The sequence below is a fragment of the Rhipicephalus sanguineus genome, chromosome 10, assembly GCF_013339695.2.
Source record: "Rhipicephalus sanguineus isolate Rsan-2018 chromosome 10, BIME_Rsan_1.4, whole genome shotgun sequence".
NCBI classification, from domain to species: domain Eukaryota; kingdom Metazoa; phylum Arthropoda; class Arachnida; order Ixodida; family Ixodidae; genus Rhipicephalus; species Rhipicephalus sanguineus.
Window position 1 is genome coordinate 140575447 of NC_051185.1, and position 20519 is coordinate 140595965.

Sequence of the window (20519 nt, forward strand, 5' to 3'; positions counted from 1 at the left end):
CAGTAAGGCTGAGATTGAACAAGCGGATACCCTCATTCGTACCGCCTACAAGGCTGCCCTCGGTCTACCAAACGGAACATCCACAGATCGGCTTCTTGCCTTGGGGATCTACAATACCTTCGAGGAGCTTAGGGCCGCAGTCCTTATTTCGCAGCGAGAAAGACTTAGCCTCACGCCCTCGGGTAGGGAAATTTTACGTGGCTTAGGATATCCTGTACGGCCCCAATACAGTGACGAGGATCTGGTGCCCCTTTCCGCTTGTAACCGTGCGCAACTATATATTGCACCTATACCGAAAAACATGAATCTCTTGTACCACCGAGCGCGTCGCAACGCCAGAGCCAGGAAACTCAACAAACAGTTCGAAACGGACCCAGACACGATTTACACAGACGCAGCCCGCTGCGGCACGCATGGCTTTTTGTCGGCCGCGGTTGGCTCGGTACGAAGCCCGGGTTTATTCACCTGCGCTTCAGCCAAGACGAGTTCAGCGAACACGGCGGAAGCCCTGGCGGTAGCTCTCGCCATCAAAACCAAAGACGTTATGGGGCAGCGATCTTATATATCCTCACGGACTCGCAAATAGCGTGTCGTTATTTCACTAACGGCCGTGTACCTGCGTGCGTCGCCCGCCTCTTAGGTGCAACACTAGGCCAGGAACATTGCATCATATGGTGCCCCGGACATATAGCAGAAAGGGGTAACGATAGAGCGGACAGTGCAGCTCGAGCTATTACTCACCGAGCGACTGTCCCTCGTCCCGATACCCGTCTGCTTCTCCAGGCTCCCCACACTCCTCGGGATATCCTAGAACACCAGCGTCGACAACGACGGCGATACTCCCCGCCCCACTCTCGTCTAGGTGTTAAAGAAGCGCATGAGTGGCGCCTGCAGACAAATACATATCCGCATCTGCGTTTAAAACATGCCATTCACCCAACCGCATACGCGGGTGTTTGCCCGTGGTGTGGAGAACAGCCAACTCTTTCTCACATTACGTGGGAATGTGAATTAAGGCCCCCCAAAATTAACTCGCCTCAGATTCCGGCGCAAAAATTCAGGACGGAGCAGTGGGAGACCCTGCTCGCCAGCGAAGAAAAGGAGGCCCAAGTGGCTCTCCTCGACCAGGCGCGGTGGGCTGCTGAGGCCAGTGGAGCCCTGGACTAGGGGCCCCACCCACCTGCTTCTCAAACCCCTCTTCTTTAAGGGGCGAAGCTCCTTAAGGCGGCACCCGTTCGTCCCTCGTAGTCGTCGTCGTCGTCGTCGTCGTAGTAGTAGTAGTAGTAGTAGTGGTCGTAGTCGTAGTCCGTAACAAGTCTTACGCTTTGACCTCCAAGGTGGTGCCGGTGGGAGATTTTTCCTGTGCGTTGTTGAACAATAAAAAATTCGCAGCGTGCGCGTTAACTAAAAGCCGACTTCTTCTGTCTCTCATTCCCCATTAGCAGCCATTGGCATGTTCCAGTAGGAAACGTTAGTAGAAGTAGAAGTGTAAGTGTTAGCTAAAAGCCGACTTCTTCTGTCTCTCATTCCCATTAGCAGCCATTGTTTACCTCCAAGGTAGTGCCTGGTGAGATTTCTCCTGTGCGTGATTAAACAATAAAAATTTTGTTCAAAACGCCGTTGATTGACGAAATAAACCAACGAAAGACGCCAGATGTTTCGTAAAAGCAGAACGAAAGAACGCCAGATGTTTCTAAAGCAAAACGAAAAGACGCCAGCTGCTTAACGAAAGACGCAAGATTTTTCTAAAGCAATGGTTTTCTAAACAATGAAAATTCACAGCGTACATGTAAAATTAAAGTGAGCTGCAAGTCGTCATAACTCATCGAACCTTTAGTATAAACGCGCCCGATCTCACGTCGGTGATGATGTACTGGGCAGAATTCACGGAAGATTCACGGTTTACCGATGAACCTCCGCAGCTTCGCCCACTCATCATCATTCACTCCGTGGATATGCTGTGATTTTTTTTCAATAAACGTTTTTCAATCAATCTCGAGAAGAGGTTCATGAAGGAAAATGGAAAATAGAAACGTGGGGGAGTGACACAGTAACTGTCTCTCAGTCGAGGAAACCACAACCGCGTCACTTTAGGGGAAGGGGGGTAAAAGGGAAGGAGGAGATAGATGGTGAGAGGGGAGGGAAGGTCACAACAGGTAGAGGGCTGGGGGCAGAGGAAGGGGGAGATCCGTCGTTGTCGTTGCTGATCAGGCGTTGAGCACGGCCTAGAGGCGGTCTGCGAGTTGCGCGGCATCAATGTACTCGAGCACCGCGCGTAGGGCACCGCGAACACGGTCCATGGCTCCGGCCGAGTGCAGCATATCGTTCATGGTCGCGCAGGGTAACCCTTGCCTCCTGAAGGCGCGCGCGCGGTGCTCCCGTTGCGGAGCCAGAGCGGTACAGGAGATGAGGAGATGCTGGAGTGTTTCTTCCTCACCGCAGTCACCGCGTAGGGGTGAGGGAGCACCGCGAAGGCAGTGCCGGCGCTCGGCGGGCCAGACAGAGCCTGTCCGCAGTGCAAGCAGGAGGGAGCGCTCCATTCGGTTTAGCATTCCCTCCGGTAGATAACGCGGGGGGCAGCCGGAGGCTACGCACGCATCAGGGAGGTTGCGAGCGAGCTCTCGCCGGATGTTCTGGCGCGCTGAATCTACGGAGTCCGCGTACGTTGTCAGCGGAACCGCAGGGTCGTGTGCAGTCCTCGCCAGGTCGTCAGCAGCTTCGTTCCCCGCGATTCCAACGTGTGACGGTATCCATTGGAGAGCCTCGTCGCGTGCCCGCGCCGACCGACTGAGAGGGGCGCGCGGGAGAGGAGAACAAACCGACACTGCGCCTGTCCGTTGCTGTGACGACGCACGTACGAGGAGGCTCATCTTCAAGGCCACATACATGCACTAGAACGTTTTCTGGATTCGTACCGGGAGGAGTAGAGAAGGCAGGAAGAGACTTTAACCAGAAAAATGTTGGCTACCTTGCGGTGGGGTAAGGGAATGAGAAACATGAGAGAGAAAGATAGAGATAGAATGAAATGCGCTGTGGATTCGCGCACGCGTGCGGTATTGCACAACTCAGTCAAATACGTTCAAACAAGCCAGTCGTCCTCTAGAAGAACAACAAGCCAGTCGTCCTCTAGAAAAAATTACACCATCTCCCGCTAAAGGGGACCATGAGGCGATGCGAAGCCGGAGCACTTGCACGATCGCGTTCCGTTGGCGTTCGTTGGGCATGCTACCGACCTCGCGTCGTGGAACGCGAAGAGGGACGCTACGCGCGTCGTATCTTCCATCTAGCCTGGCCGTTAATTCTCACAGGGCGAGCGGGGAACGCGGTCGACAGGCGGGCGAGAGGGGGGCAGCGTGGGAGAGGAGAGAGAAGCGGAGGGGACGCGCATGCGCTCGAGCTCATCGCGGCGTTGCGCAGGAGAGAATTTCGGCATGTCTAGCCCGCGTTTCAGACGAAGAGTGGAAAGGGGGAGGGAAGAGGGAAAGTGGAGAGGGGAGGGGGAGAGGGTGAGTGGAGAGGAGGTGTGTGGAGAGTGTATGCGCATGCGCAGTAAGGGTGGTCACGCCGCACACCACCACCACCACCGGATTGAGCTCCGCCTTAAGATACTTCGCATCTAAAACATAGTTCTCGTCGGACCACAAGGTAGTGGGGCCGATGAGTGATGGAACAGGCTCTAATCGAGGACAGTGGCGCAAAAGATGGATGGATGGATGAATAACTCTACTGAGGTCCTTCGGTGCGCGTGATTAGCGCGCAGCGGGCCGCTCCCACGTTGGGACAGAGAGACCTTGCCCCTCCTCCGCGTCTCGGGCCCAATGGACAGCCCAGAGCTGTGCTTCAATGTCCGAGCTGCGTAGGTCTCGGTCCCACTCTTCCTTGGTGGTCCTGGCCCCCGGTGCTAGGGGGCCACCCCCGACCATGTGAGCAAGGCTAGCTTATCTTTACAAAAGCGACAAGCATTGTGAGGGTGCGCGTCCGCAAAGAGTTTGTGCAGGAAGGCCGGGCATGGGTAGGTGCCCGTCTGAAGTCGCCTGTACGTGACTTATTGCGCTTTATTGAGTGCTGTGTGCCGTAGCGGCATGATTCTATAGACTTACAACGATCTCACCCTGCACTATAAGCGCAAAAGATGCTCGGTGTTTTTATTCCCATGCTTTAATAGGAGATGAAGCGTGTGGGCTCTCTTGTGACCTTGTTAGGTCGGCCATGCACAGAAAGGCTATGGTGGGCCGCTTCTGGTACCATGTTTTCGCAACGATTTCAATGATATGTAGAAATAAAAACTTGGCCCTTGACGCACCTCGGCGGAGCTCAAGCAACTACTGGAATTGTTCCGCCTGAGTGGCCTATTGGAGTGACTATATTTCTTCTACACATTCGCCATGTACTTTTTTTTCTTTTCTTCGCGCGTGTCCACTGTATATATGCCGCATCAAATTAGAAGCATATCTTCCGATAATATCGCTCTTCTTTCTTTCCCATCTTTCAGGCGGAGGAGCGATTTGACGAAGTTAGGGCACCGGAATGAGCAGAGGTGTCAGTTACGGAGGAGGGGGGGTGCATACCGCGTGTTTCTCAAGAAGTCCACTGCTTGAATGATAGACCACACCTTCACCCGTCCTGCCTGCCAAAATTAGAAAGCTACCTGTATAGTGTCTGGCGGAGAGAGGCGCGTGGCCCAAATAATCGCGGTGGATCGCGTGCATGAAAGACACAATAATAATAATTGTTGGGGTTTAACGTCCCAAAACCACGATATGATTATGAGAGACGCCGTAGTGGAGGGCTCCGGAAATTTTGACCGTCTGGTGCTCTTTAACGTGGACCTAAATCTAAGTACACGGGCCTCAAGCATTTTCGCCTCCATCGAAAATGCGGCCGCCGCGGCCGGGATTCGATCCCGCGACCTGCGGGCAGCAGTCGAGCGCCATAACCAGTAGACCGCCGTGGCGGGTCTGCATAAAGGGCACGGCAATGTGAAGGATATATTTAAGATGCAAGCGTATATCGTGCAACATATTCGACTTGAGGCTATTCACATGCACTTAAACCAGTATCATAATTTCCTGCTTGGTTCGGATGTTCCCGGCTCATTCCTACATGCAAAAGTATGAATAATATGCAGCCGCAAAATACAAAGCGTGGATATAAAAATTAGGGCCTTCTTTGTAAGAATCAGACTCTTGAAATGCTAGCGTGCTTATAAGTAGGAACGATAACGCACGCACAACTAAATATGTGGCCATGTTCTGGTACGCAGTACTACCACCACAAATTCGGCCTGGACTTCCGGTGTCTTCGGTTTCCGGGTGTCATATCGTACGACAGTGAGCCAGGAGGCGGGACTACAGGTACGTGCGTCCTACACCATTTGTAGCTCTCCTTCTGTTCACTTATGTGTCGTACTTGCGAACCTAGCTTTGGCTGCACTTCAAAACAATCAGTTTCACAGCAAGGGCGAAGCAATGAATGCGACAGCAACAAATTGTAGTGTTATATGAAGTGAGGCTGGCAGCTAACTCTTTTATATCCAATCTCGCGTAACTACAATACACTGGTGTAAGAGAATACGGCCGCTCCAGGGAGAGATGCCCTTTCCGCATAGTCACTTCGCGTTGAGAGCACAGCACGTAGAAGGGGTATGCGAGCCGATAGCTGATGGCTCCTGAGATAGCGCGCGCGCCAGCGATTGCGACCGCGCCCTTAGAATCAAAGTTCAAAGTTGCTGCTTGAGCAACACCCCCCCCCCCCCTCGCTCGCGTCTTTTCATGCTCGTTCAAGACGGGCGGGGCGTTTCTTGTTTGCTTCGACGGCAGGCCTCCCTAGCGGGGTAATGTTATCGCATGCGCCCTCCGAGCGACGGACATGGGCCGCGGCTCGTTTGATCTCTGCTTCGGCCACGTTCGTCACCCCCGCTCGCGTGCTTTTACCCGCGGTAGAACATACGATGCGCGGGGTGGGGGTCGTATCAATTTGTACTTTATAGGGAACATGACGGCGACGGCAAAAGTTCGTTGAGACTGTCCATATAATTGCTATCGCAATAAAACCCCTCACGCCACATGGTGACATTAATCTTCAAACCTGTACGCCATGCCAACCACCAATCCCGCAGCATCTCTCATCATATGAAAGTGCTGTGCTTCGACAGTGGTACAAGCGGCGCCCCGACCGCGTTATTTCCGCGATCAGCCGCTATATATATATATATATATATATATATATATATATATATATATATATATATATATATATATATATATATATATATATATATATATATGTGTCGGCAGATTGCAGCTTTTCAAAGAAAGCGCCATAAAATCTCGCCATCATAAACGTTAAAATATGTTATAGAAGCGCACAGCAAACATGGCAGCTGGGTCTTCTCTACTGCGAAAAGTGCAGTTATGGTACACGTAAACTCGAACAGCAGTATGTCTCAGAACTAAGGCATGCATCTCGCTGCGTTTGTGGTCACGCCCAGAGGCGTCGGTTGCGAGGGAGGGTGGCTTGCCATGCTCCATGTGCGCCTTCGTCTTGGGATGCCAACCATGAAGCAGCCAGGACACTTCCATGCCTTTGTGGCACTGCAGGAAACATGGAGGGAGTCATGCCCCTTTCTAGGCGTCTTGGAGCATGCTTTGTTTTTGTCTTTCTCTCTGCTATCGCGGTTGTGGTATTGCAGGGAAATAATTTGTTGGGCGAGCGGTCCTTACACTCCCGTTCTCTTAAATCATCTTTACTATGCCTATAAATAGCTGTCATGTCCAAACATAAAAAATACTGTCAGTTCAGCAGAAGTCCCTCTTCAGTGCATTTTTTTACACTGGTGTCCAATGCAATGCAGACTACGCAGTGCAAGTGTTTCACGACGCCCTCAAGTACGGAAAGTTCACCTGCTACCTCAAACCTGACACACGCCTCCCAATGATCTACATAACGGACTGTTTGCGCGCTCTTGTGGAGATGATGGAGGCCCCCTCCGAGAGCCTCAAGCTTCGCACTTACAACGTGACCGCCATGGACTTCACACCCAAGGAGCTGTTCGAGGAAGTTCACAAGCTGGTGCCCGATCTCAAGGTCGACTACAAGCCGGATGGACGGCAAGAAATTGGTAAGTTTACCACAGAATGCCAAAGTGGCAGCGTTCTTACAAGTGCAAAACCACTTTTATGGCGCTAGCACCTAGCCACATTTTAAGTTCCTTGCGGAACACCTTAGGTTCACCACCGAGTGCGTTTGTCCATAAATTCCAAAACAAAAATGATACAACATAAAAAAGGATGTGGCAAGGCTTTTATATGATAGATATGACATAGGAGCATAAGTTTACTACAAAAAATGGCTAATTAACAGGCCCAATAATTAATGAAAATTAATTGAATGGTCATAGGTGTGCATTGAAACTAATGAAAAAATAGATTGGCTCGCCCTAAGTGAACTTAGGAAAGTGACGTTTGGTGGGTGCGTAATTCCTAAGCGCAGGGCTATTTAACACGGTCCAACAGTTAATTAACAATAATTAAGGGTCCAATTAGATTGTAGAAAGCTCAAAGCTAGGTAGAGCTCAAAGCTAGATAGAGTTAGCAGTACGGCGTTTGGGGCTGTTGGAATATATCCAGCAGCTGACCCATCAGTTGACTTACAGTGTACACTTTAGTAAAGGGTGAGAAAAGGGCTGACGTCATTCCTGTAGTGCGCGCCTCGCCTCCCATTCCTTCCGCGGCGCTCGCGTGGAGCGCGCCATCTCCGTGGGGACGTCAGCACCTGGTGGCGTGTAACCTGCGCCTCGCTCTCTTGGCGTCGTGCTAATCTCCTCCACGCACCAAACGCTAGCGACTAGTGCCATTCAAGAAAATGAAGTGAACATTAAAGTCACCGAAATAATTTTTTAAATGGTGCATGGAAGAAGCACGTGCGCGCTGCTGCAAATCTTTTGGCCTTAGCTTGAGCGTCTGGCTGGATGTCCTACGGTTTCTTTAGATGCAATAGCAATGCAGACAAAGACGGATATATGTACGAATGCAGGCTTGATTAACAGTACTAGCAACTAATGTCTTGTCTTCCATTGCTCATCAAAACTACTGAGTGTATGCAGCTTATTAACTGTCATTAAATGACAGTGCGCCCCACAAAATATCTAAAGCTTTGTTTGGAGAGCGGTCAAAAAGAAAAACAAGGCCTATATGGCTTGCCATGGAAACTTCACATCAAGTTTAGCATGTTGTATGTTAGCTGTGCAAGAGGTAACACCAAGTCTACTAAGTATATGAAAATGCAATAAAATAGTGAAAATAAAATTTCATGCTGAAATGCAGCATAATGCATAACTGATTTTGGCAGTAGCAATGAAATAATACGGGCGCTTCAGGTGCATTTTCACCGTTAAGTTCAGTTCTGTTACTTCAACCAGTATAAGGTATGTGCGTAGGCGTGCGCACGAGGGGCACTGTCTGCCACATGCTTTTGCTCCGTTGGACCTGTTCCGTCATTGTTTAAAGAGCAGGGTTGTGGCCACGCAGGTTTTTGACGATAATGGCGGCCGTAGGCACCTGTGTGCTGCATTCCAAAACCTGTTTACATCCCATATTTAGTACCGGAAAGCCAAGGACCAAAGGCATGCCATTGTGAGAAGCATGTCACGTCATCACTTAATTTTCATTTTTTCATCCATTCCATTAAGCATGTTGTCTTTTTGACTCGACCAACGGGGAGGGGGGCGAGATGAAACTTTGCCCCCTCCCCCTCTCTGCACGCGCATGGACGTGAACGTGAATGTCGGCAGAACTGCTCTTACGGCGGCATATTGAGGCTGTCGTTTGAGAGTGCTCTGGCCGTGCTATAAAAGTGGCAAGAACTGGCATGTATGAAGTTTCCAAGGCTGCATCACAAGAACGACCAGACATTGTATACAATAATCCTGCAGCCTGCTTACACTACCGCATTTGCTTTTTTTTACATGAACCTTACACAACTATTCCTGGGTTTATATTACAGCAGCCGAGCTAGCTTTTAGATGTTCACTTCCTTAGCTTCTGCATTCAACCACTACGTACTGATATTATCATAATTTAGGTGGAGCCACTTTTCATCGAACACTTTAAATGTAAGGAGAAACAGTGCAGTTGAAGAGGCTGAAAAAAAAGTACCAAATAATTAAACAGTTTTTTTTTGTTTTTGCAGCTGACTCTTGGCCACAGGTGTTCGACGACAGCAATGCACGTCGGGATTGGGGCTGGAAGCCAACCTACGACCTGGCTCAGATGTGCAAAGTTATGGTGGACAATCTTCGACCCATCTATAAACGCTGACCCGGAAAACCAGTTTAGGAAAGATATCCATCTCCTTTCTTCTTCCTGAAACAGGTAACCACTGAGGCACCATGCGGGCACAATAGGAAATGGTGGGACTAGCTAGGGATTTTTCACCTGGTCCTTCATGTTTAGCACTAGCTTCATATTGTATAGTTTTGCAATGCACTCCGTATACCACTCTGTCACTTCAAAGGTATCGAAATGTTGTTGAGAAGTATACCTCGGCAGTGATACTGAAGTGTAAAAACTAAACACTAACACAGGCATTTAAGGAAAGTGCCGAGTAAACTGCCACTGTTAACTGTGCATCGAACAACAACCTTAGGCTATGTTTCGGCCATTGTTTTAATGAGCTGCATTTACAATGAAGCTGAAGACTGCCAGCTTCAATTGCTTTTGTGGTTTCACTGGAATTATCGTCATGGCCATTCCTTCAATACTCATGACTTATTCTCTTTGTACTTTTGCTATGATTACAGCGCAAGCCAAGAACAGGAAAAGAAGGTCGCGAGTTCTGGGTGTGCGCTGTTTCAGTCACGACTTTCACACGTCATCCGTCCAGCACCGTCGACAGATCTGAACTGCAGTTGTGATTGGCTGCCAATTGGAACTCTAATTCAGTACAGTGCTTTCAAGGAGGCGGCTTGAACAGCTACATATCTGGATTTCCCTCTTCCACCTCCATTTCTATGCTCCAACGGGATGTCCGTCACCGACTACCGTATAGTAACCACAGGGCGAATTCGCCGTTAGTCTCAAGACCTGACTGCAAAGCAATTGTAGCGGCGAGCTTGGCCGGTGGATTTGGGATGGAGAAATTGTGAATCTGTACTGCCCTACCAGACTGAGTTGCTGTGAGTCAACGTGTATGATAAAACAGAAAAACCCCGGTAAGGGCTGCTTGACCTGATGCTATTGCAAGGTTTATGCATTGTGACGAGACCTTCGATATACCGACGTTCTTGTGCCCAGTGTTTGAATGCCCACTGAATACGTTGCATGAGCATTTTTAGAAATATGTCAGAGCTCCCAAACCATGTTTTGCCAATGTCCGCTGAAACACAAATGGCGAAACGACAAAAGTGTTTTGATAGCGGTAGCTGCAATACTCTTAAGGACAATTCCCCTGCACGTGTGTTAGCTCCAGCCCGGGATGCCCCTTGTTTAACCACTGTAGATGCAGCAGTAATCATGCCAATTTCCTTTTCTCCTAGCATTGCCATGCTCACATCTACTGCTTATAGTTGTATGCAATTTCACAATGCAGCTAGCAACTTCCTGGCAAACTTTGAATCAAGAGCACTTGCTTTAGTGTGATAAGTAAGTACCGATGGGCCCGACGTTTAACATTCCACTTGCGATATAGAGATCCTGTGAAAGAGAAACAGCCTTTCCCTTCAGCACAGTTTGAGATTGCAACTCTGCGTTCAGAAGCGAGTTATCTTTTGTAAGAAATAGGTGTGGATTTGTCTCGAAGCGTGTGCCTTAAGAAGGTCTTTCATGCTGTGGCTTCTGTCCAGTTGTTAGGGTGTTGGCAATGTTCGCCTTCTTTTGGGCTACTTGGAGCTTAACCTGTGTTGCTGGTCAATGCCTCTTCGCGTACACTGCAGCGTTTATTTACTGAACTGGATGTGCCATTACTGTTGCGAAGTGAAAGATGTCCACTTAACCACTCTACTGTCAGTGGCAGCTAATATGCAGCAACGCTCTTGATGAGCAGTAAGTACTCGTGCTTACGGCTTTGAGCACGAATTATACAAGGACTGCTGGATAGCCTTCTTGCAAACAGGCAAAAGTTGCACTGAAGTTTTCTTGGGCTATAAAAGAGCACGGAAGTGCAATGTTACAATCCGAACTACAAATCAGCACTCAAACGTGCTGCAGGGTGGGAGTAAATGCACGTGTAATTTGTTTTCCATGTACATCTCAGACATTCATTTCTGCTTTCATAAAGAGAAATGTATCACATCTCCTAGCATGAAAAAATCCGTAAACAGGCGGTGGGTGCTCGAGCCGACGTTTCGACAAGAAGACTTGTCTTCTTCAAGACTGGAACTCCTAGCATTGTTGTTTTCAAAGAGGTAGCAGGCTCTTAACTCAAGATATGTTTCTGCTTATATTAACGCTGTCTATATCTCTAGTTGTAAGCAGATTCTAAGTGCTCTTCAGAACTTTCTTGCTTGTTAGATGTAGGCAGGATTTCAGTAGCTACAATTCTGAGGTGGTTCTTTTCTTTAAAGTTCTGGTCTTTTCTCATGGCCCAAAGTTTCGAACAATCAGTGCATGCCATCATTAGCCTGGCAACCAGCGAGCTAGTGGCAATGGGAAAAGGGACGCCTAGTGGCTGCAAAGTCTCGCACTAAACCGCTATAGAGTGTAGTTCAGAAAGACCAAAAAGAAAACAAGCTTTTGTCAAAAAGTAAATAACCTTTATTGTAGACCTCACAGTAACCAGATAATACGTTGCATGCATTTATGTTCGTAGTATGCGAATCACTGAAAAAGTGATGGGACAGTTTTCTGTTACCTACAGCAGCACGACATTATTTCAGTATTTGTGATCAATACTCCTTTGTCACACCTGATGATCGCAAGATATTTGATCTTTGTGTGATGCAGTTCAGAGTAAGCACTACGGCTCGTTGGACGACATATACCAGGTACAGTGCCCAGAAGCTGCATAACATGAATGCAAATTAAACATTGAACAGATCATACACAGATCATTGTGCATGAGTCTTGCGAGAGCTCCATTAACAGCCACTATCTTCGCTTGTACTTAAAAGAGACAAAGTGAGCTTCGAAAGAGGAGAAGCATGGAGTGCTCCCTGTCTAGTTTTCGTACTGTCCCTGTTACATTGCGTGCTCTACATTTCCTCATTCCTAATCAAGTACCCGAAACGACCCAGTTAATGTAATGCGAACTGATCCAGTTAAATAGGGTTGAGAACGAAGGGTCTTAAAAACGGCAGCAGGTTGAAGCTTTGCTGATTGTTACGTTTCTCGTTTGTGCATTTCGCTCAGCACATCTACATCACAAAGCAGCAGGTATTTATTCGTTTAAAGCGTGACGCTTTACTGCCCTATTATTGCACAGACTATCAAGTAGTAATCAAATAGGAGCAGCTTAACCATCAAGTAAACAATGCCGTGCACATTACAGTCATCGTGAGTATAATCATGGGCAAGTATTCTTTTTAGAAAGTGTGTTCTGCTGGATGTCATTGACCTGTTTTTCATAGTAAACACAAATACAGCAAAACCATTTTCCTATGCATTTGAAAGGTATGCAAAGATAATATATAGCAAGGAAGAGGTGCGTTGTATGTATCATGCTAACAAGGTGTTAAATAGACCACGAAATAAAACGAACCTATGCTAGATTGATACGATCACACTTTTCCTGAATTGCATTGTGGGATACATTCACGCTTATGTGACGCAGATTCTGCCTTGCCTACTCACCTGCTAATGCATAAATTTGCAAAAATAATAAATAAAAGAATATGACCTTAGTTTTGAGAAAAATGTACCACTATAAACCAAGTTGGAGTATTTTGTTAATATTAGTAACTGACCTTCAGCAAATGCAAAAATAATACTTATTAATGCGAGATCTCTAATTGGGGTTCCGCTGTACCTGTTGTATAAACCGACAAAGAAAACAATACATTCCACCATGTCTTGTTCCTTCCTTCATCTTTGCTCTTGAAAAAAAAAGAGGGACTGTTAAAAAGAGAATATTTATTAAAAACTGCTGAAACCTCTTCTTTGTCTTCTCGTCCTTCACTTGCTTGCGATGGCGTACAAAATAAATACTGTCAAGAGCAGTGGGTCACTGCCTCACTGCTATGAGCTCCATCATTGATTCCTCTTGAGCTACGTACAGCGTGGAAACAAGACGGTTCCCGGAATCACTCGGATGCAAGAGGCTCACTCACTGCAGACCTATTGACAATAGTGTGAATCAGAAGCCTTGCCTAAGTGTACGGATGTTCGTAACAACAAACTTGTTCTAAAACTCGTCAGCAGAATTAACAGCTTAGTTAACGCGGATGCCAAGACATCATATAAAAAGGATGTGTTAGAATTTGGAGAAAATACATAAGAGAAATGTCACGCATGAATTAGAATATGCACGGAGGAAAACATCGGACAGCCACAGTTGAGCGAGGTTTGCAGGTTTAACCTGTCGACAGAAAGCAATTCGACACCGATGATAAGTATGTGCAACGGTGAGTATCGTTACAATAAGCACCAATTTCCTCTGCTAGGGCAACCGAGGTCTACAACAAGACAACCAAAAAAGCTGTAGCACATCTTTCGACCATGCATGAGAAATGCCGTGATCACGCTAACCGATTTACTAATCGATTTGGTTCAACCATAGGCGTATCTACCGGGGGGGGGGGGGGGGGCAAGGGGGGCGCCAGCCCCCCCACTGAGAAAAGTTAGGGGGGCGGAGCCCCCCTCCCCCCCCCCCCCACTTTCGACAGTGGTCACTGTCAGCTGCGCACTGGAAACCATCAACTGAGGCGAAGTTTTACTTCTACACAGCTATCACTTAATTATATAATGAAATTTGTCCTGCGCTTCTGCTGTGGAGATTGTCTCCCGTGTCTCAAGACAACACACTCTAGATTCTCTGCGGTGCATGCCGCCTGTGCGACGCTTTCGCGCTTTGCGCTACAGCATTGCAGAGAAGGCTATTGCTAAGTAGGGGCTCTTAACGTTAGAGAACGTCATGATTTTATTCGGCTCTGCCTGACCTAAATTTACATAAGTGTCGACGCAAATACGGGCAGCAACCAGTAAAAGGTTTATGGACCGATCAAACGCTATTCCTGTTTCAGGAAATTAATTTTGTTTCATCGAAAAGGAATAGCAACACCGCTGTTCTATATCCCAGCTGCTTTGAATGGATGAGTGTACAGAACTGTTGAGCGTTTTAGATGGACCGCACTGGGGGAGCTAAAGAATATTACCACTTGAGTTTCCGATTAACCTGCCTCGCCTTGCCAACGTTTCTAAATTAATCTAAAAACGCTGGCTTTGCTTCGCGGCGGCTTGGAACAAGGCGAGGAATAAAGCAGTGGACTCGAGTACATTGGGAAATCCAGCTTTCAAGCTTGTCCCGCCACTTGATCTACGTATCAGGGAAATGTTCAAGGTCCACGTTTTTCTGGACTAAGAATTGTCAGGGGTTTAACGTCCCAAAACCAGTATATCATTATGAGAGACGCCGTAGTGGAAGGCTCCGGAAATTTCGACCATCTGGGGTTCATTTTAACGTGCACCTAAGTCTAAGCACACAAGTCTCAAGCATTTTCACCTCCATCGAAAGTGCGGCCGCCGCGGCCGGAATTCCATCCGGCGACCTGGGTTTTGTGGACTAATGAGACTGGGTTGACAGCCGGGCTAGTTGGTCTTGAGTCATCCCGAGTTGACTTGTACAGGGCAAAATACAACTCGGACGGCAAAGATGCACACATGCGCAGCGCTGTTTATTTCTCTCCCTCCCTTCCTCTCTCTCAACAAGGATGAGTTTACATAGTTGTACATGCGTACAAGCAGCTCAACATCGTCATACTACAATTGAAAATAGTTATTGTACTCATATGAACCCATCTCGTCAACTGCTATAAGCAGCCGCTGCCAATGTGATCGGCGGGCAACCTTCTTGAATTACGTTCAGAATGGGACACTGTCCGACTATTCCAAAAAATGTTTACGTATTGTTCAGCATAGCAATGCGCTGTTCAGTGCGCACACGTCATTTTAACACCGCGACATTTCACAGATTTGTGACGTCGCGTAACAAGCACGTGATTTTAAGGCACGCCGAAAAATTTTTGACCCCCCTGCTGCAGCGCCTTCGGGCTAAGCGGGGCAATTATTGAATAAGGAAATAAAGAATAAAAAAGGTATGGCACAGGCGTGCCAAGGTAAATGTACGTGGCAGTTTATTTAGCACTGCTAATTTATCTACGTCAAAGCTTCGGAACGTCTCATAAACAATGAAAGAAATGTAGAGTACTGACAAACTGCTGAAAGAGGAGGAGGACTAGGATGACATTGGATAGTTCTATCAACGGAGCAGAAGCTTCGGTTATATCCTGCCCACCACTCCCGCTTATAGAACCTTCTTTTCCGCGCAATAGCACTACTCCAAGTTCACCGCAAATTAGAAACCTTTCATTACAGTCCATCCCATTCTGACTACGCGCAGAATAGCAAATGTTGCATTTTGGGAACTAGCCATTCCATAAAACGAACGAGATATGCCAACCTGAAGGCTAGCGCTGTCAGCGGCAGCTACCTCATTGTTGCTACCTCCCACAGCTACTCCAAGCAGTTACATAGCTCGAATATGTTTGTGGTCAGTGGTTAATGACTCAAAGCAATATACGTATTTGAATTTCATGCTGTTTTGCCATTGCGAGCTAACAGCGCTTTTAGCAGCGACACATGGGTCGGAGATTTCAATTACCCGAGGTTTCAGCGCTCACCCTCAACTTTGGGGAAGTCAGAAAATGGAGATTCGGAGAAGACAGGATTTCTTATTTGCGTCAGACAAGGAACGCTGTGTAAACGACGGCAGTACTACGTTTCTAAGGGATCGACATATACCAGCTGTCTCTACTTAACTTTGTGTCACGAAACCTAACGTTTGTGCAACAAGGTGCCCTGGTTTGCAGGTAATTAAAACCAAGAGAGTGACCACATTCTCACTTATTTAAAAATGAAGGGCATGAGGCAGTCGCAGCATTTCACCGCGTCTCCTCGCGTTCACTGGTTAGAGCTCAGGTCGCTAACCGAGGAGTGGTGTCACGGAAAATGAAGTTTCTTTTCGAAACCATGTAGGGTATGACGAAAGATGATGCCCAGGAATACACTCATAATTTTGACCTGACGTCAAAAATGGGGAGTATGAAGCAGAATGGAAGCAGCTCAGAGCAGCACGTCGTCGTGCCGAACAATGGTACAGGCACACTAAATCCACCAAAAACTTGAGAGAGCGAAGACGTCTGAAGAAAAACTTTCATTGTGGAGTCAACTCTTAGGTGGAAATCATTATGCGAGTCGCTTGATACACACAAACCTGTATGGCGAATATCGATTCTCGGCGAGCTACACTCACAGAAAAGATCGAGTGAAAAGGGCGTCTTTTTGTCTCACAACAATAATCGTCATCGGGCTTGCTTGCGTTTCCTTCCTTGAAAACTCTGCGCTGGCCATTTTCCTACCAAGAATGCTATGTCACGCTGATAGCGCACATACCGTTCGTGACCAGAAAGTGCCGGGCGTACTGCGATAATGCAAGCAAAGGAATGCAAGATAAATGACGATTATGGTTGTAGAACAAAAAGACCAGACTTCACTCGATCTTTTCTGTGAGTGTAGTAACGTCGCCGCACCAACGTCGCCTCTTTAGGCGTCTTGCTAGTACCAATGCCGTCAGAAAACAGTAGTAGCAGAAGAGCCTACGAACATCGCCGCACCAACTTCACATCTTTATGTCTTGCTCTGTGGTGATGTAATGTGTGACTATGTGTTCTAATAGCTTACGTGACTGTGATGAGTGAGTGTGCGAACAATGCGGGCGTCATGTATTCGGTGCTGTGTCCTGGTGTTGGTGGCGCAAGGGTTCCAAACGCGGTGGGTGATGCTATAGAAGCACCGCGCAACGGACACGTGCGACACATCAAAGAGGAAGACGTCGGCGGGGAATGGCACGTGTAAGCGGACGAGGGAAATCGGCCGAGAACCGATGAGATGGTGGCACGGCAGACGGGGGAAGACGACGACGGGCTCGAATGCAGGGAGTCGGACTCGGACAGCTCGGACGAGACGCTGGTGTCAGGGTCTGTGCCGTCGGGTTTCGGACTCGAGCACAAAGGGCCCGACAGCGTCTGCCTCCAGACGTCCTCGGAGACGGGCCATCCTGGGAATTGGTCGTTCCCATCGTCCGAGCAGCGGATCCGGGCAGCTGAGCCACCGTGGAGCGCAGAAATCACCGTCCCGGCTGCCAAGAGGACTCCTGCTGCCAGTTGCTAGCCACGGGACGAGCCCTGGTGCCTACCGCCAGATTCCACGCTCGGTACGTGGGCAGGAAGGTGGCCAGCCGCTTTGCCAAGACCGCCCCTTCTGTAACCTCTGCGCCGACTCGACCCATCGTCCGCTCCACGAGCGCCGTCGCCGTCAACGTGTCAGCGACGACTCCGCCGCCCGAGCCACCAACAGAGACTCAAAACCGGTGGCTTGTTTCTTTCGAACGTCCCCTGAAACTTAAATACGTTTGATAGCACCGGACACCATGATGTTAGATTAAGCATAGCTTGACTTTATTGGGTGCTGTTGTGTTTTGTTCCTTTTTTTCTTCTTTTCTTTGTGTGCTATAAAGTTAATTTTTTTATGTGAGTTCGAAAATGGCTCCTTCCTTTCCCGGTCAGAGGCCTTGCCTCAATTAAAACAATCTGACAACACTAAACCTGCATAACAGTGACGTACACGTTAGGGAAATAGGCCTGTAGTTTGCAATGTTTAGACGATCCCCTTTCTTAAATACCGGTACTACACGTGCCGTGCGCCAATCATCAGGGATGAAGGAACGAAAAACGTTTGTTAGAATGTGCGCAACGGGTTCGGCATACCAACGCAATAATGTGTTAGGGATATTATCTGGACTAGCTTAAAATTTAGTTTTCAGGTTAAGCAGCAAAGAAATTATGCAATGAAAGGCCAGGCTCTTAAGGGCTTGGCCTTTTATTTGACGCAAGAGAAAAAAACAATGGAAAATTTTCGGGTCAGTACCCCTTTAAAGGCCAACACCGGCGATTTTTCGAGGTCGATGGATCTCAATGAAATTCGCTGGGTACGTTCCTTTGCACGTTTCCGTCATTTATGCGAAATTACAGGCTTGAGACATGCGCAGATTGTTTGCAAATGAATTTTAAAGATTGTCTGTAAACGCCCTCCTGGCTGCCCACAATTATTGGCAACAATGCGTCTGTGACGTTAGTATTGGGAAGGCGGCGGAAGTGACGCAGCCGAGGGCACTGCTAACCAACGTGCTGCTAACTTCGGCCGCTACAGCGAGCGTCTGCTGTGCTGGCCGAGACACTGTCAGTATCAGACACTGTCAGTATCAGAGCGCCCACTGTGCGCCTGCTCGTCCCGGCTGTCACAGTTTTCATACTCCGCGCCGGCGTGACCGGCATGCCTTGCACCACGTCCGGTTCGTTCATAACAACGGGAGCGACTAAAAAGCCACCAAAACATGTCCGCGTTGCCAGACCACTTTTTGGTGCTGTCCCTAGGAAATTCCAAGCGAGATGTACCTAGCCTAGTCCCGTGACTGTGCGTGCGAGACGTCGATCATACGATTTAACCATGGAAATGCAGGTGGCTTGATTTAATGGACGCACGAATTAAGGTGCATACTTGCTGCTTTCTTTGGGAAGGGCCACTTTTTGACTAAGGGCAAGCAGTTCGCAAGGAGGGGGAATCAGTTTTGTTTCAGCTGAGATCACTGCGCAGGCGTAGCCGCACAGTCCATTAGGTTTCATTTTTGTGTTAACCTTGCTGCCGTATCAAGCGCATTAGTTTACGAAGCTGGTTCTTTTTGGACGACGAAGTTTGAGACATGATCGGAACATGAGCTGCTGTTTGGGCCTTGTTTCGTGGTTCCAGAAAAGCCAGCTTTTCCCAAAAGGCGCCTTAGAAAAACGTTTAGCTCCAATATTCCGTGAGAGTCACCGAATAATCAATATTATTGCTTGTTTTAAACAAATGCTTGTGGCGATCGAACCACCACGCGAACGAGCATCACGCCGAAGCCGGCCTCCCTACTTGGAGCACAGTATGTGTGTATTAGGCGCAGCGATGCAGATTGCTTATTTTCTCATCAGATCAGTGGAGTTCCCGGTGCCTACCGAACACATCGTGGTGATGGATCTAGGCCATCCTCAACCGACATATGTCGCATATGCATGCATGGCTCCCATCGCATGCGTGCGCCGTGCGGTATCAAGCCGATATATGAAACACGTGCCATTGTGAATAACCTTTTTTGCCTAGCTGTTCTTAATGAAATATTTTTTTTTCATTGCTGTGCTTTTCACATACTCTATCATCAGTGAAAAGGAGTAGCCGGTGCTATACAGAAGCACCAACATCTCCTAAATATCATATAACGAAAAAAAGTATTTGTTTACGCCAGGAAAATCAATGCTCCTCACCACATAATGCTTCGCTGAACCGACCAATGTGTTACGAATGCACACTGTCGGCTAAGTGTATATACAGTAAAACTCGCATACATCGGAATCAAATGGCATCGCTAAATAGTTCGATATACCCGTAATTAAAAATGCATAAAATGCCTGTCTGAAGCTTAAATATAGTTGGTACATGTCTTGATATATACTGAGTACGCGCAGCTCAATGAAACGAAGACAAGAGGAGACACATAAACGACATAGCCAGTCTATGTCGTTTATGTGTCTTCTCCTGTCTTCGTTTCATTGTGCTGCACATACTCAGTATATATCAATAAATATTAATGCGTCTCTGACTGTCCCTCGAGACAATTGTTCATTCTAAAGCTGTTGTGAAGCCGTTGAAGCTTTCCCATTACTTATTCTTCATCAACCTGCTCGTGTGAAACGTGTACGTACCGGACCAGACAACACTTTGCGCCACTGAAGCAACCTGGCGATACGTCTTTCCGGCAATTAATTGCAGCCGCAGGTAGCAAGCTTCACAGCATGGCATTTAGTTTTCGTCGCATTACACCCCTGTGTAGCGGTAAAACTTACAAAGCAATTCCTTCATTGTGGAGCGCAAAGAAATCTGTGCTGCGCACGCCGCGCATATTTTGACTCGTACCCTGCTTGTTTACGCCATGCTTGCACTGCCCCTTGGATTCAATGCACTATGTATTTACATTATATATACGTGCTACAAGATGACAGATTCACTACAGTCAGCTTTATGGCACTGCAGCTGTGTTATGCCACAAAGCATGTACTGTGCATCGACGATTCGTTGTGCAGCGAAGCCCACCCGCAGGGAAATCGTAACTGCCACATACGTTACTAGCTGATGCTTTGTCTTCTTTAATTACAAAAAAGGCGCCCACGCAGTCTCCATGCAGTCACCATACGAGCACGCAAACGTCTAATAAATGCGCAAGTG

The 20519-nt window shown here is 47.9% G+C and overlaps 2 protein-coding genes across 4 annotated transcripts in view; one reads left to right on the forward strand and one right to left on the reverse strand.

Annotated features, from left to right (window-relative positions):
- Positions 1–13087, forward strand: part of LOC119372497 (L-threonine 3-dehydrogenase, mitochondrial) — an 84945-nt gene extending 71858 nt beyond the window's left edge. For all 3 annotated transcript variants that reach the window (XM_037642971.2, XM_037642970.2, XM_037642968.2), the window contains exons 6-9: positions 5264–5354; positions 6854–7120; positions 9190–9371; positions 9800–13087. In XM_037642971.2, coding sequence (XP_037498899.1) covers positions 5264–5354; positions 6854–7120; positions 9190–9317 — 486 coding nt within the window. In that variant the 3' untranslated portion in view covers positions 9318–9371; positions 9800–13087. The remainder of the gene's footprint in view (positions 1–5263; positions 5355–6853; positions 7121–9189; positions 9372–9799) is intronic.
- The window catches only part of LOC119372498 (DNA primase large subunit-like), a 74965-nt gene continuing 67509 nt past the window's right edge, over positions 13064–20519 (reverse strand). The window contains exon 12 of the mRNA XM_049419764.1: positions 13064–13199. Coding sequence (XP_049275721.1) covers positions 13156–13199 — 44 coding nt within the window. The 3' untranslated portion in view covers positions 13064–13155. The remainder of the gene's footprint in view (positions 13200–20519) is intronic.